General features: G+C 53.4%; 1 protein-coding gene across 1 annotated transcript; it reads right to left on the reverse strand.

Annotated features, from left to right (window-relative positions):
- Positions 1-342: 342 nt before the first annotated feature.
- Positions 343-12130, reverse strand: Nlrp2 (NLR family, pyrin domain containing 2). The gene is made up of 9 exons (XM_013034534.1): positions 11836-12130; positions 6024-7605; positions 5216-5383; positions 4140-4349; positions 3361-3528; positions 3007-3177; positions 1980-2150; positions 1608-1778; positions 343-667 (listed from the first exon to the last, which is right to left on the reverse strand). Exons 1-9 carry the CDS (start codon positions 12128-12130, stop codon positions 535-537), a joined length of 3069 nt encoding a protein of 1022 aa, XP_012889988.1. The 3' UTR covers positions 343-534.
- Between the last annotated feature and the right edge of the window lie 1037 nt (positions 12131-13167).

Consider the following 13167-nt stretch of genomic DNA (forward strand, 5'->3'; position numbering starts at 1 on the left):
ACTCAGTCAAGTCGAACACTTACTACATTCTTTTACCCTGGCAGAGTTCTCTTCAAATAAAATATCTCCTCTCAACCAGGTGCCACTGGTGATGCCTATAATCCTAGCTACTCAGAAGACTGAGATCTGAGGATCATGGTTCAAGGCCAATCCAGGCAGGAAAGTCCCTGAGACTCTTATCTCCACTGAAAACTGGAAGTGGCACTGTGGCTCAAGTGGTAGAGCACTGGCCTTTAGCTGAAGAGCTCAGGGATAGTGCCCAGGCCCAGAGTTCAAGCCTCACAACTGACCAAGAAACCCCCCCAAACAAGAATCCATGAGGAAACAAAGTCTCTATTCATGAACGTGCTTGCTTTTATTTCCCTCAGCATATTAGTGCTAAGACATTTCACACCCAATAGTGTCAAGTGACATGTGCTCATTTTACATCCACTAGGGGAGAAAGAAGGCTTGGACTTCGCCTAGCTCGTCCACGTGTGATGTTTACCGTGGGTAGAGGCCTCTGACCTCGGAGGATGGATGGTTTTTGCTGGCTCAAGCAGGGAAATCCTCAGGTCTCCTTTTCCTGGGGTTTTGGTGGTCACTGTCAACAATCAGCTGGGGGTTGACATTTTGTATTGTTTTTATCAGCTTCTTCACTTCAGGATTCGCTTCATTTATTTTCAACCTGGGACATATGACACGGGAAGGGGGGAAAATGGTTAATATTGCTCCAGGAAGATGCATCCCAAGTTCATAAAGCTCTCATGGTTAGACAATGTCACAGATCTCATTTATATAGCACTGGCCCTGTCTTGATTCTTCTGTGCAGTGACACAGGGTTCCATGTTGACTTTGTAGGGAGATGGGTGATGTCTAATGGACACTGTGATGACACAGAACCCCACACTGCAACCTTGGGTGGTGATTGCATTGTGTTTCAGCTGACAAGAGACACCAGTCTGGAATTCAGCCTGGGCTCTGTCTCTGAGCTTTTGTGCTCAAAGCTGGTGCTCTTACCCCTTCAGCCACAACTCCACTTCCAGCTTTTTGGTGATTAACTGGAGACAAGAGTCATGGACTTTTTGGCCTGACCTGGTTTGGAACTGTGATCCTCAGATCTCAACCTCCTGAGTAGCTAGGATTATAGGTGTGAGCCACCTATAATGGCACCTGGTGGATTGTGTCCTTTTGACTCACAAGCCACCTTAAGGCTGAGATCACTGTGAACATACCGTCTATGTTCCTTCTACATAATTAGGATGTTAAGTCACCAGTCATCTTTGTTGCATCTGAGACTTTCAGGAGAGATGGTTTCCAGGGCTGATGCCGGTACCCAAAGCACTGGATGAGCCCTGTTTTGTGATTTCCCTAAGGAGATGGTGGCTGAGCACCGCTGCTCCCCTGGGTGAAAATCTAGGAAATCTGGATTTCCCACTGAGAACCGGCTTCATTCCAGACTCACCTTGGCCATCCGTGGGATGAAAGGAATGGACGATCAACCCTGGGCTGCGTGCAGATGGATGAGGCTGAGTGCCAGTGATGTCACGGTGCCTCAAACAATGCCACCACTCCCCTTGTCCCACATGCCGCCCCCTCCAAAAGAAGAGGGAGGAGTCACCGCATACCTGAGTATCTGCAGGGAACACCTTTGAAATTGCAAGGCTGTATACAGCAGCATTAATCCGTCAAATGCCAAGGTATTTTGTCCCAGATCCAGGGTGACCAGCCTCTGGTTTCCTAGAAGGGCCTCACTGAGCTCTTCGCAGCTGGTAGAAGTGATGGAGCAGCCCCACAGCCTGCGGGTGAGACGGGGGCCACGTGGGGATTCGGCCAGCGCTTTTGGGCAGAGACCAGGAAGAGCTGGTGAGTCAACCCTTTGCACGCGAGGTCCGTGGTGGACCACAGGGGCAACCTGGGTCCACCTGGAGCACTGTCCCCCTGTGGGCAGGGAAGGACAGGTCACCCCCAGCCGAAGGGCTGCCCCAAGCCTCACTCACCATAGACACTTGAGGCCGCACTGCGGGCTCTTCAGGGCCTGGCACAGGGCCCTCATGCCGGAGTCTCCCACCTGGTTCAGGCCCAGGTCCAAGTACTTGAGGCTCGCCCCCTGCTGGAGGAGCTGGGAGAGGTGCACGCAGCTGTCACTGCCCACATTGCAGTGCCACAGTCTGGGGGGGACACACACAGGGCACCTGGTAAGTCCTGGCCCGTATGAGGTACAAGGCCATCATTATGCACCCCAAGCTGTGGGTCTGACTCAAGCTCCAGAGCCCAGATGCAGGAACACCATCAGAGTTTGGGGGGGGACAGCTGAGGGAGTGTCTCCCTTAAAGATGGACAGCTCCCAGGCCTGCCTGGCATCAGCAAACAGAGAGCAGTGCCCAGAAGGGAGGACCATGCCTGAGGGTGGGAGGTGGGCGGGGCAGCCTGCCTGACTCTTGGCAGGGTCTGGTGCTATCATGAGGTCTGTAAATGTGGAGGCCGAGTGTGAGAGTCCTCAGGAAAAGAATGTGATGTCGGAGAGAGACTCTGGGACCAGACCCTTTGCTGCTGGCCTTGAGACCAGAGGAGGGGGCAGTGGGCCAGAGAGGAGGAGGGATGGGGTGCTAGAAAAGAGCCCAGTAACAACCATTTCTTTTTTTGGGGGGGGGCCGGTCATGGGGCCTGAACTCTGGGCCTGGGCACTGTCCCTCAGCTCTTCAGCTCAAGGCAAGCACTCTACCACTTGAGCCACAGCACAACTTCCGGCTTTTTTTCTTTTTTCTTATGTGGTGCTGAGGAATCGAATTCAGGGCCTCATGCATGCAAGGCAAGCGCTCTACCACTGAGCCACCTTCCCAGCCCCAAGTAACAACCATTTCTGATGGATGCCCTCCAGAACCCTAATAAACCTGAGTCAGATGGCAGCCATTAAGGGTAGAGTGGCTTAGCACATGCACATAAGTCCTCAGATCCATTCCCAGTCCACATGGACCCCCCACTCCCCGTGTGTGTGTACCCTCCACCAACACCGCGGGGACTCACACCAGGCTCTGCAGTTGGCAGTTGGAGTGATTCAGGCCCTCACACAGGATTTTCACCCCGTCATCCCCGAGGTCATTGTCGGCCAGGCTCAGGTGCATCAGCTGCTGGCTGACGATGAGGGTGGAGAGGAAATCCTCACAGCAGGCCCGTGTGAGCCCGCAGTTCTCCAGGCTGTTGGAGGGGTGCATGGGATGGGGGTGGGGGAGGGCGGTGAGACCATTCCCCCCCACTCAGCCTTCTGGGCCCCTGTGGATGTCAGCCCCATCCCAGGCTGGGAGCAACGATGGAGGGGGGGAGAAGGCCCCCCCCCCGTGTCTTGCTCTTTCTGTAGCCTGGGTGCAGCCTGAGACTCACGTCAGCTTCCGCAGGATGCATTCTGGCCGCCTCAGGGTCTCGCACAGCAGCGTGGCACCCCGGTCCAGGATCTCATTGTTGGAGAGATCCAGGCCCGTCAGGGGGCTGGCTTGGATGGTCAAGAAGAAGTCAGCCCACTGCTGAAATGTGGCCGAGCAAGCCCCCAGCCTGAGGGAGAAGTGGAGGCCAGTCACGCTCCAGCCTCCAACACCTGTGGAGTGCCTTCTTGGTTCATGCTTGAACTCATTGCTATGTACCACCGCCCTGGTGATCTGAGGCCCTGGTTGCCCCGGGTGGCACAGTGTGACACAGGGATGCAGAGTCACACTGTAGATGTCACACTGTGGATGTCACACTGTGGTCCTAGGACTGCAGATGGCAACACCGACTAGAAATGCAAATCTGCAGCTGTTTTGCCTCTGGGCAAAGGCCAGCTAGTCATAACTTTGTGTGTGTGTGCATGCATGTGTGCGTGTGCACACATGTGCACCAATACTGGGGCCTGAACTCAGGGCCCCGCACTCTCACTTGGCTTTTTGCTCAAGGCTTGTGCTCTACCCCATGTGCCACAGCTCTGCTTCCTGTTCATTGGAGACCAGTATCTCACACCCTTCCTCCCTAGAGTCATTGCACAGCCTCACCGTTTCCACTCAAGGACCACACTCAGTAGAATCCTCACTGCCCTCTGCCTCTGGCCTGCTCTCCAAGACACCATCCTTGACCTTGACCAGCTTACACCGGCAGGCTGATGAGTGAGCAGGGGGTGGCGGGTGGGGTACCTGTGGTCCTGCAGGAGGATGGGCAGGGGGTGGCGGGTGGGGTACCTGAGGTCCTGCAGGTGGCATTTTGGGTGCATCATGACTTGGCTCAACAAGGGCAGCAGGTCCCTGTGGCTGTCCCCTTGAAGGGTCAGGTTCACGAGGGCCTCGGAACAACAGAGGCAGCTGCACAGGCTGAGCTGCGCCTCGGCCGGGGAAATATTACTGAGGCTAGGGAACAGAAAACGAAGAAGAGAAGCTAGAGTTTTTGTATTCTTATTGTACATTAAGTAGGGAACAAAGGGCTGCAATATAGTTTAGCTTGAAAACTTTACAATATTTGTGTGTGTGTGTGTGGGTGCACACACACACACACACACGGCTTGAACTTGGGGCCTTTGACTCTTTTTTTGTTGTTGGTCATGGTGCTTGAACACTGGACATGGGTGCTGTTCCTCAGCTCTTTAGCTCAAGGTGAGTGCTCTACCACTTAAGCCACAGTGCCACTTCTGGTTTTCTCATGGTTTATTGGAGATAAAAGTCTCATGGACTTTCCTGCCCAGGCTGGCTTTGAACCATGATCCTCAGATCTCAGCCTCTAGAATAGCTAGGATGAAAGGTGTGAGCCACCGGCGCCCAGCTGGGCCTTTGACTTTTCCCCTTCAAGGCTGATGCTCTATCACTTCTTGAGCCACAGGACCACTTCCAGTTTTCTGGTAGTTCGCTGGACTTCCCTGCTTGGGCTGGCTTTGAACTGCAATCCTCAGATCTCAGCCTTCTGAGCTGTTAGAATTACAGGCATGAGCCATCAATGCTCAGCTTGGTTTTTAGTTTGATACAGGGCTGGGTGAATCACTCACATGGAAGAACACTGGCCTGGCAAGCATGAGGGCCTGGGCTCAATCCCCAGCAGGGCACAAACAATGACTCCGAGAGATGCTCCCTCTTGACAAAGTTAAGGACCCAGAGCATCTCCATTTCCTATAACTTGGGGTACCTGGTTTGGATTCTAGAATATTCTGCCTATATCACACTCATGAGAGTCTTGGTGGCCCCCATGGGACTCCTGACTGGGGGGGAGTGGTCAGCTGACTTACACCACCTCCTGGAGACTGTAGGCAGAGGCCAAGTGTTCACACAGAACCGCCACGGAGGAGTAGCTCAGGCAGCTGTGGTGGATGTCCAGTCTGTTCAGATTCTGGTTTGAGAAAAACATGGTGCAAAGATCTGTCCAGAGAGCAAGCAGGACCTGGTCATCCTCGGGCCTGTGAACAAGAGTGATTCATGAAGCAACCCTGAGGACCGAGAAAAAGAAAACAATGATCCATGTTCATTCCTCATGGACAAAGCTTTAATGTTCTGCTAGAGGTGAGGACAAATGGGGACGGTGACTTGGGAAGGACACAGAGACAGCCAGTGGAGGAGAGATAGCCCCCCTCCAGAGTGCCTCTGGCCCAGTGCCTCCCCGGGCCTTGCCCTGAACCTTAACGGGAGGAAAGTAGGCATGAGGGAACATTCTGAACATGAGTCAGCGAGATAGACGCATCTGGGCCTCTCAGCTAGAAACCCTGGGATGAGATGAAGGATGGGAGACCCTGGGGGAATTGACTGGAGGCTAATCTCCCAAGCAGGGGAGAACAAAATTTTTGTGTATGTGTGCTAGTTCTGGGGCTTGAACTCAGGGCCTGGGTGCTGTCCCTGAGAGTCTGAGCTCAAGGCTGGTGCATTACCACTTTGTGCCACAGATGTACTTCTGGTCTTTTTGGTGGCTCACTGGAGATAAGAGTCTTACAGACTTTCCTGCCTGGGGTTGGCTTTGAACTGAGATCCTCAGATCTCAGCCTCCTGAGTAGCTGGGATGACAGGCGTGAGCCACTGGCCCCTGGCTGAGAGCAGAATTCTTACCTGTGGCCTTGAGCTGTGGATGGCAGATGAACACCGTCCTCCGAGAACAGCCCCCTGGCCACCTGCACCGTGAGCCTGCGCAGGCCCGGACAGTGCTTGAGACAGAAGGACGCGTGCAGGAGATGCTGGCGGCTCTTCAGGATCACAGACATTTCCTCAAAGGGCGCCAGCGCCTCCGCCACCAGCTCCTCATCCTGAGATTCGTAGAGCCAGCCCAAGACCTCGCTCTGCTCCATCTGCAGGAGGAAGGGCCTGCTCTCCTCCGCCCCACACCCCAGCAGCTCCCGTCGGATCTCCAGGTCCATGCGGCAGCCAAAGGCCGCCTCCAGCTCCTGGGCCCTCTTCCTGTTCAGGAGGCCGAACAGGAAGCGGCCGGCCTGGGCCAGGTCGGGGTTCCGCGCATGCGCCTCTCTGGAGAGCAGCTTGCGCACGTCTTCCGGGTTGCGGCTGCTGGGCTGGCGGCCTTGGCCTTCCCTGTCCTGGGGCTTCAGGATGTAGAACAGGGCGGCCAGAAGCTGCTGGACGCTGGGGTGGACGAAGTGGTAGCACCAGCGGCAGCCCCAGTCCTTCCGGATGATGTGATTGGTCAGGAAGGGCTGGAGGTGGGCCTCCTGCATCCCGAGTCTCTTGAGGTCCCCGGTGTGGAAAGTGGACTGCTGCGCGGTCAGCATGTGCGCGGCCAGGCAGCACAGGGTCTCCAGTTGGGCAGCCGGGGCTGGGCCCCTGGCGCGGAGCTGGCGGTGGAGGAATCGGAGAATCAGGGCGGTGGGGCTGTGGCAGGCTGCCGCGGGGTCCTCGCCCCCCTCCAGCAGCGGCTTCAGACACGCGCACAGCAGTCTGCATGCGGCGGGCATCCGGCTCATGGCTAGCAGGGCTTCGTTGCTCCGCACGGCCGCCAGGGCTCTCTGGGCCTGGGCCTGGTCTCCGAAATGCCTGCGGAAGTACTCCCACGTCTCCGTCTCCGAGAAGCCGTCCACGTTCACCAGGACCGGCTGCTCCAGCAACAGCAGCAGCTCCTGCAGCGCCCGGGGCCGCGTGGTGACCAGCAGGGTGGCGTTGGGCAGCAGCATGCGCTTCAGCAGGCTGCTCAGCAGGACCGGCACCGGCTTGCGCTGCCCCCAGTGCGTGGAGATGCCCCGGATCATCTCCCCGGGCCCATACCTCAGCTCGTCAAACCCGTCCACGATGAGCAGCACCTCCTCCGCGCCCAGCAGGGCCCGCAGCACGTCCTTGTTCATGTCTGGGAGGCCCTCGAAGAGGAGTTGGTGCAGGTTCTTGACCCGGTGGTGGCGCAGCTCCTTGCAGCTCAGATAATGGGCCCACTGGAAGGCGGGGCCCAGGCGTCCCTCGGCCCAGTCCAGAATTAGCCTCTTCACCAGCGTGGTCTTTCCGGCGCCCGTGGGTCCCTGCAGCACCACCGCGCGTGGCCCGAGGAGCCCTGGCCGCCGGAGGGGGTCGCACAGCCGGAGGAGGCTCCTGTAGCTCTCTGTGAGCAGGTAGGACTTCTTGTACTCCCCCGGCCAAAAGTTGTTAGCCCACAACCTCTGGAATTTCTTCAACACCATTTTTCTGTATATGTCTTCTACCCACATTGGTAGGAAGGTAAGACAGACAGACAAATAGACAGACAGACAGGGCATGGTGCTGTTACTCCTTAGGAAACCTACAAAAAGGATCTATTTAGGTGTAGTAGAAAGGTGACATCGGACACTAGTGTCAACTCACTACAATGTACCAGACAGGATGGATAAATTGAGCAGTAAAATCTCTGCTCTGAAGTTATTCTTCAATAAAGCCACGTGCTGTTACACTAGTCAGGACACTACTCTTTCTGGACCACACGTGACAGACGTCTCCACTTTCTCATCTGTGAGTTGCTATTGTTTCAGTTGCAAAGAAAAACAAAAACACCGGGAAAATCCCCAGTGGCATCCATTTTCCTGAACATGTTATGATTCCTTGTTTCTTTATGCCCAAGTAATATTCCACAGTTCCAGCTTTTTTTCTTTATTCATCTTCGTTCTTTTCTACTGCTTTGTACTCCCTTCAAGTACTTGGCACACAGGAGTGGAAATACCACCATGAACCTCCCTTGCACCACTGGTCAAGGGATGATGGCATTGAGAAAATTCAGCCATCAATACTTCCTACATAACATGGGAAATTGAGAAAATGGAGAGGGGCTGGGAAGGTGGCTCAGTGGTAGAGCGCTTGCCTTGCATGCATGAGGCCCTGGGTTCGATTCCTCAGCACCACATAAGCAAAAAGAAAAAAGCCGGAAGTGGTGTTGTGGCTCAAGTGGTAGAGCGCTAGCCTTGAGCTGAAGAGCTGAGGGACAGCGCCCAGGCCCAGAGTTCAGGCCCCATGACCAGACCCCCCCCTCTCCCCCAAAAAAGAAAAGAAAATGGAGGGGAGGAGTGAGGAGGGATGGGGGAGGGAGGGAGGGAGGGATGCTGTCCATTAAGACGCCTTGTACTCATAAGTTGGTTTGTGGCAATCTGTGGAGTGCTAACTCCTTTGTACTACTACTACTTGAAGATGGCAAAAAATATATAATTCTAGGGCTGGGAAGGTGGCTCAGTGGTGGAGTGCTTGTCTTGCATGCATGAAGCCCAGTTCAATTCCTCAGTACCACCTACACAGACAAAGCTGGAAGTGTTGTTGTGGCTCAAGTGGTAGAGCACTAGCCTTGAGCAAAGAAGTTCAGGGACAGTGCCCAGGTCCTGAGTTCAAGCCCCAGGACTGGGGCAAAATATATATATATTCTAAAAGTAGAAATGGCAGGGTCTGAGGGACACCCTAGACAGCATTCTTGTACCTCCCTGGCAGCTGAATTCTAATACTCTCGGGGATTCCCCGTCTCTTCTGTTCATGATGTGGGAAATGGGATTGGAGGAGGAAAGAGGGTTTGCTTGCATTTTCGAGACCAACCTGGTTTTCTCTTGTTCACCTTTGCTTGTTTCCCCAGGAATAAAAAACACTCGTGTGGGGTCATCAGAATCCCTCCCAGAGTCATGGCTACGTCTGGAATTAAACACAAAAGGAGGTGGTGGGCCGGGGTGCCTGGGTAGGATTGCTGGAGAGCCCTGTGCCGTGGCAGGTGCCAGTGCTCAAAGAACCGTCGATGCTCAGTTCTGACACGTGTACCCACCGGGGCTACAGAACCACTGTAGACAGAGTGGCCATGGCCCAAACCACCCTTCAGTCAATACTATCTGGAGCCAGGCATTGCTGGCTCATGTCTGTCATCCCAGCTACTCAGGAGACTGAGATCTGAGGATCAAGGTTCAAAGCCAGCCTGGGCAGAGAAGTCTGTGAGACTCTGATCTCCAATAAACCACCAGAAGATGGGAAGTGGTGCTATGGCTCAAGTGGTAGAGTGCTAGCCTTAAGCTGAAGAGCTGAGGGACAGCGCCCAGGCCGAGTTCAAGCCCCACGACCGAAGGGGAAAAAAAAAAGGATTTGGAGCCCAGGTCTTTTTTTTTTTTTGTCTATTCTGGGGCCTGAACTCTGGGCCTGGGCACTGTCCCTCAGCTCTTCAGCTGAAGGCTAGTGCTCTACCACTTGAGCCACAGCGCCAATTCTGGCCTTCTCTGCTTATGTGGTGCTGAGGAATCGAACCAGGGCTTCATGCATACAAGGCAAGCATTCTACCACTGAGCCACCATCCCAGCCACCCAAGTCATATTTTTAAATTCATTTGTGATGTCAAATCACTAACCCCCAAAGCCTTTTGGCCAGGATGAGAAAACTTTTCCTTTCCCTTTTTTTTTAATTTTCCTGTGACTTTTTTTTTTTTTGGTCAGGTGTGGGACTTGAACTCTGGGTCTGGGAGCTGTCCCTCAGCTCTTCAGCTCAAGGAGAATGCTCTACCACTTCAGCCACTTCTGGTTTTCTGGTGGTTTATTGGAGATAAGAGTCTCACAGACTTCCCTGCATTGGCTGGCTTTGAACCGTGAGCCTCAGATCTCAGCCTCCTGAGTAGCTAGGATGACAGTGATGTTGGGATTAGAACTCAAGATTCACACTTGCTAGTGCTCTACCACTTAAGCCATGCCCCCCATTCTTTTTTGCTTTAGCTATTATTATTATTTGGATAGGGTCCAGTGTTGGTCCCTTTCAGGGATGCCCTGGACTGGGATCTTCCTCCTGTTATTTCTCAGGCAGTTGAAATCATGGCCGTGTACACCATCCCCACTTGTTGGGTAAAATGCCGTCTCACTAAGTTTTGCCCAGGTTTAGCTTTGAATCACAATCCTCCTGACCTCTGCTTCCCACCCCAAGTAGCTGAGATTACAGATGTCAGCCACTCAATTCAGACAATATTTCCTGCCTCCCTGACCATCTTGCCTCGTGCTTTTAAAAGCACAGACACAATGACAGGTAATGAAACTGAATGGAGGTGCATACCTGTAATCCCAGCATTTGGCAGGTAGAGAATCATGACTTTGTGGCCAGCCCAGGCTCCAGAGTGAAACTGTGTGCACACATATGTACGTACAAATGGGCACACACATTCACATATGCATTGTAGTACACAACCTACAACCTTAGTCACTCAGTGTAAAATCTTGGATTATTAAAAGCGACCCCCCACCACATGCTGCAATCAGACACAAGGCATGAAAATTGTCTGTGTGGTTAACTTACTGAGTTCTGGACCAGCTTCACTAGAAGAGCTTGAGGAGGCGTCTGAAAAAGGAAGGGGTGCTGGATGTTTGCATGGTGTACACCTGACACTGGCACAGTCATAAGCCCCCCTCTGTACCTCCAGCTCCAGATTCCTCATCTCCAGGGGTCAGTAGCCTACAGGAGGCTGAAGCTCTCACCTGTCCCCAAAAGACAGACCACATTAGGCTAAGGAGTGATCTCTACCTGGAAGAAAATTGGTCATTTGAAAAAAGAGCAGCCACGGGGCTGGGAAGGTGGCTTAGTGGTAGAGTGCTTGCCTTGCATGCATGAAACCCTGGGTTCTATTCCTCAGCACTATATAAGCAGAAAAAGCCAGAAGTGGCGCTGTGGCTCAAGTAGTAGAGCGCTAGTCTTGAGCTGAAGAGTTGAGGGACAGCGTCCCAGCCTATAGTTCAGGCTCCACAACTGACAAAAAAGAGAAAAAGAAAAAAGAAAAAAAGAAAGTCAAAGACTTAAAAAAAGAGCAGCTGGGTACTGGTTGCTCACGCCTGTCATCCTAGCTACTCAGGAGGCTGAGATCTGAGGATCAAGGTTCAAAGCCAGCCCTGGGCAGGAAAGTCCATGAGACTCTTATCTCTAATAAATCACTAGAAAACCGGAAGTGGCACTGTGGCTCAAGCAGTAGAGCACTCACCTTGAGCTGAAGAGCTGAGGGACAGTGCCCAGGCCCAGAGTTCAAGCCCCATGACAGACAAAAAAAAAAAAAAAGGACAATCATTTCTTTTTTTAAAGGCTGAGTAATATGCTTCTCCTTCTTCCTTGTCTGGCCTGTGCTGGGGGCATGGCAAGGGCGGTTCATGCCCCCTCACACTAGCCACTGGAGGAAGGGAATCTGGGTGTGCTGGAAAATGAGAACAGTGAAAATTCCAGATGACATTGAGAATGGGATCGTGAACACATTTCAGCTGACAGGGAGAAAGAATGAAGATGCGAGACCAGAGATTGACAAGCCATGGCACCAGCCACAGGCCGGAAGGACAGGTGTCCACAGACTTCAAGGTGCCACATTTGTGCCTGGGAAGGTTGGATCCCGAAGGGCTCTGTCATCTCTACCCATCTAATGCCCTCTGCGCCTTCCTCCCTCCCCCCCCCCGACTTGGTGCCGATCCTCCCTGCTGACCAGTTAGCTCCTCCTCCACCGTCTTGGCCAAGTCAGCCCGGTTGATGTTCTCAAAGATATTCACGGCCACCCTCTCCACCCAGGCTGGGGGGCAGTGGGTGGTGAGGATCTCCACCAGATCCTTGGCGCTGGCTTCAGTCATCTCTGCCTGGGGGACATCCTGGAGCTCATGTTGCTGGGCAAAGAGGCCAAGCTGGGACTTGAACTCGCTCAGCTCCTCCTCACACAGCTGCTCCAGGAGAGCCTGCAGGTTGAAACTCAGCTTGGGGTCTGCTGTGTCCACATCTGCTGCCATTCTGTTATGCTGTGAAAACTGAGCTGTACAAAAGACAGACAGACAGACCTTTCTCAAACCCTGGATACCTCTGCCCAGACACAGCTCTCCTCTTGCTCATTCTGCCCCTTTGGAAACTCCTCAAAGGAGGTTAAATTCCCTGTCTTGACAAAAGGCTGCTGCCTCCTCCTCCTTCTCCTCTTCTTTCTCCTCTTCCTCCTCCTCCTCCGCTAGTCCTGAGTCTCACGGACTTTCCTACCTGGGCTGGCTTTGAACCATGATCTTCAGATCTCAGCCTCTTGAGAAGCTAGGATTCCAGGCACCCAGCGAAGAGGCTAAAGTTTTACTTTAATGATGAAATGGAGGTCTACAGCCAGTTTAAGGGAAGGCTTGAAAATGAGTGATTGAAGGAGCCTGGTTTCAGTACACAGGTGAATGGGTGAGTTTCACTTTCAGAGGGTAAAACACACCTCTAGAAGACAGATATGAATCACCTGCATCTGAAGTTCTGAGGCTGGGTGGACTGGTCTCAAGAGGCTCCATCATCTCAGTTATGGGAGGCAATGCCTCCTTGAATGGAAGATAGATGCTCAGCAAAGCCAGAGTTCCCCAAAGCTCCAAGCATAGGACAGGGATGGCAGCATGCAGACTGTAGCCCTCACAACAAGGGGACCCCAGCTGTCTGCAAGTCTCTTGGCCAGTGCCTGCCACCTCCCTCCCCCCATCCCCAACCCTGGCCTGTGCACCTCTGACCTCACACCCCGGTTCCAGGAGGAGAAAAACGTGGTTCCATGTCCCAGAGAAGAGTTCTCATGGAGACCCCAGTTACCCTTTAAGGAGTGACATCCTGCATTTAAAGAAGAGAGGAAGAATTTCATCCTAGAGACAACCAAGTGAAGAAATATGGAAATGAAGCACGGCTCTTACCTCTCCGAAACTGGCACCAATGCAGAGTGTTGCAGGCAGCTCTGATAAAAAAGGATTCCTTTTTGCACCCCAGCCCTGTGATTGGTCCCCAGGAACCAGTCACTGCTCTGTGATTGGTCCCTGGAAACAGC

The sequence above is a fragment of the Dipodomys ordii genome, unplaced genomic scaffold (assembly GCF_000151885.1).
Source record: "Dipodomys ordii isolate 6190 unplaced genomic scaffold, Dord_2.0 Scaffold191, whole genome shotgun sequence".
Taxonomy (NCBI): domain Eukaryota; kingdom Metazoa; phylum Chordata; class Mammalia; order Rodentia; family Heteromyidae; genus Dipodomys; species Dipodomys ordii.

Excerpts from the sequence above, each read along its gene's own strand:
- Nlrp2 (XM_013034534.1), bottom strand. The coding sequence starts at position 12,130 with ATGGCAGCAGATGTGGACACAGCAGACCCCAAGCTGAGTTTCAACCTG. Across the intron at positions 2,151-3,006 it reads TGCCAACTGCAGAGCCTGGT|ACTGTGGCACTGCAATGTGG; the intron begins GTGAGTCCCCGC and ends TGTCCCCCCCAG. Across the intron at positions 1,779-1,979 it reads TGCGGCCTCAAGTGTCTATG|GCTGTGGGGCTGCTCCATCA; the intron begins GTGAGTGAGGCT and ends TCTCACCCGCAG.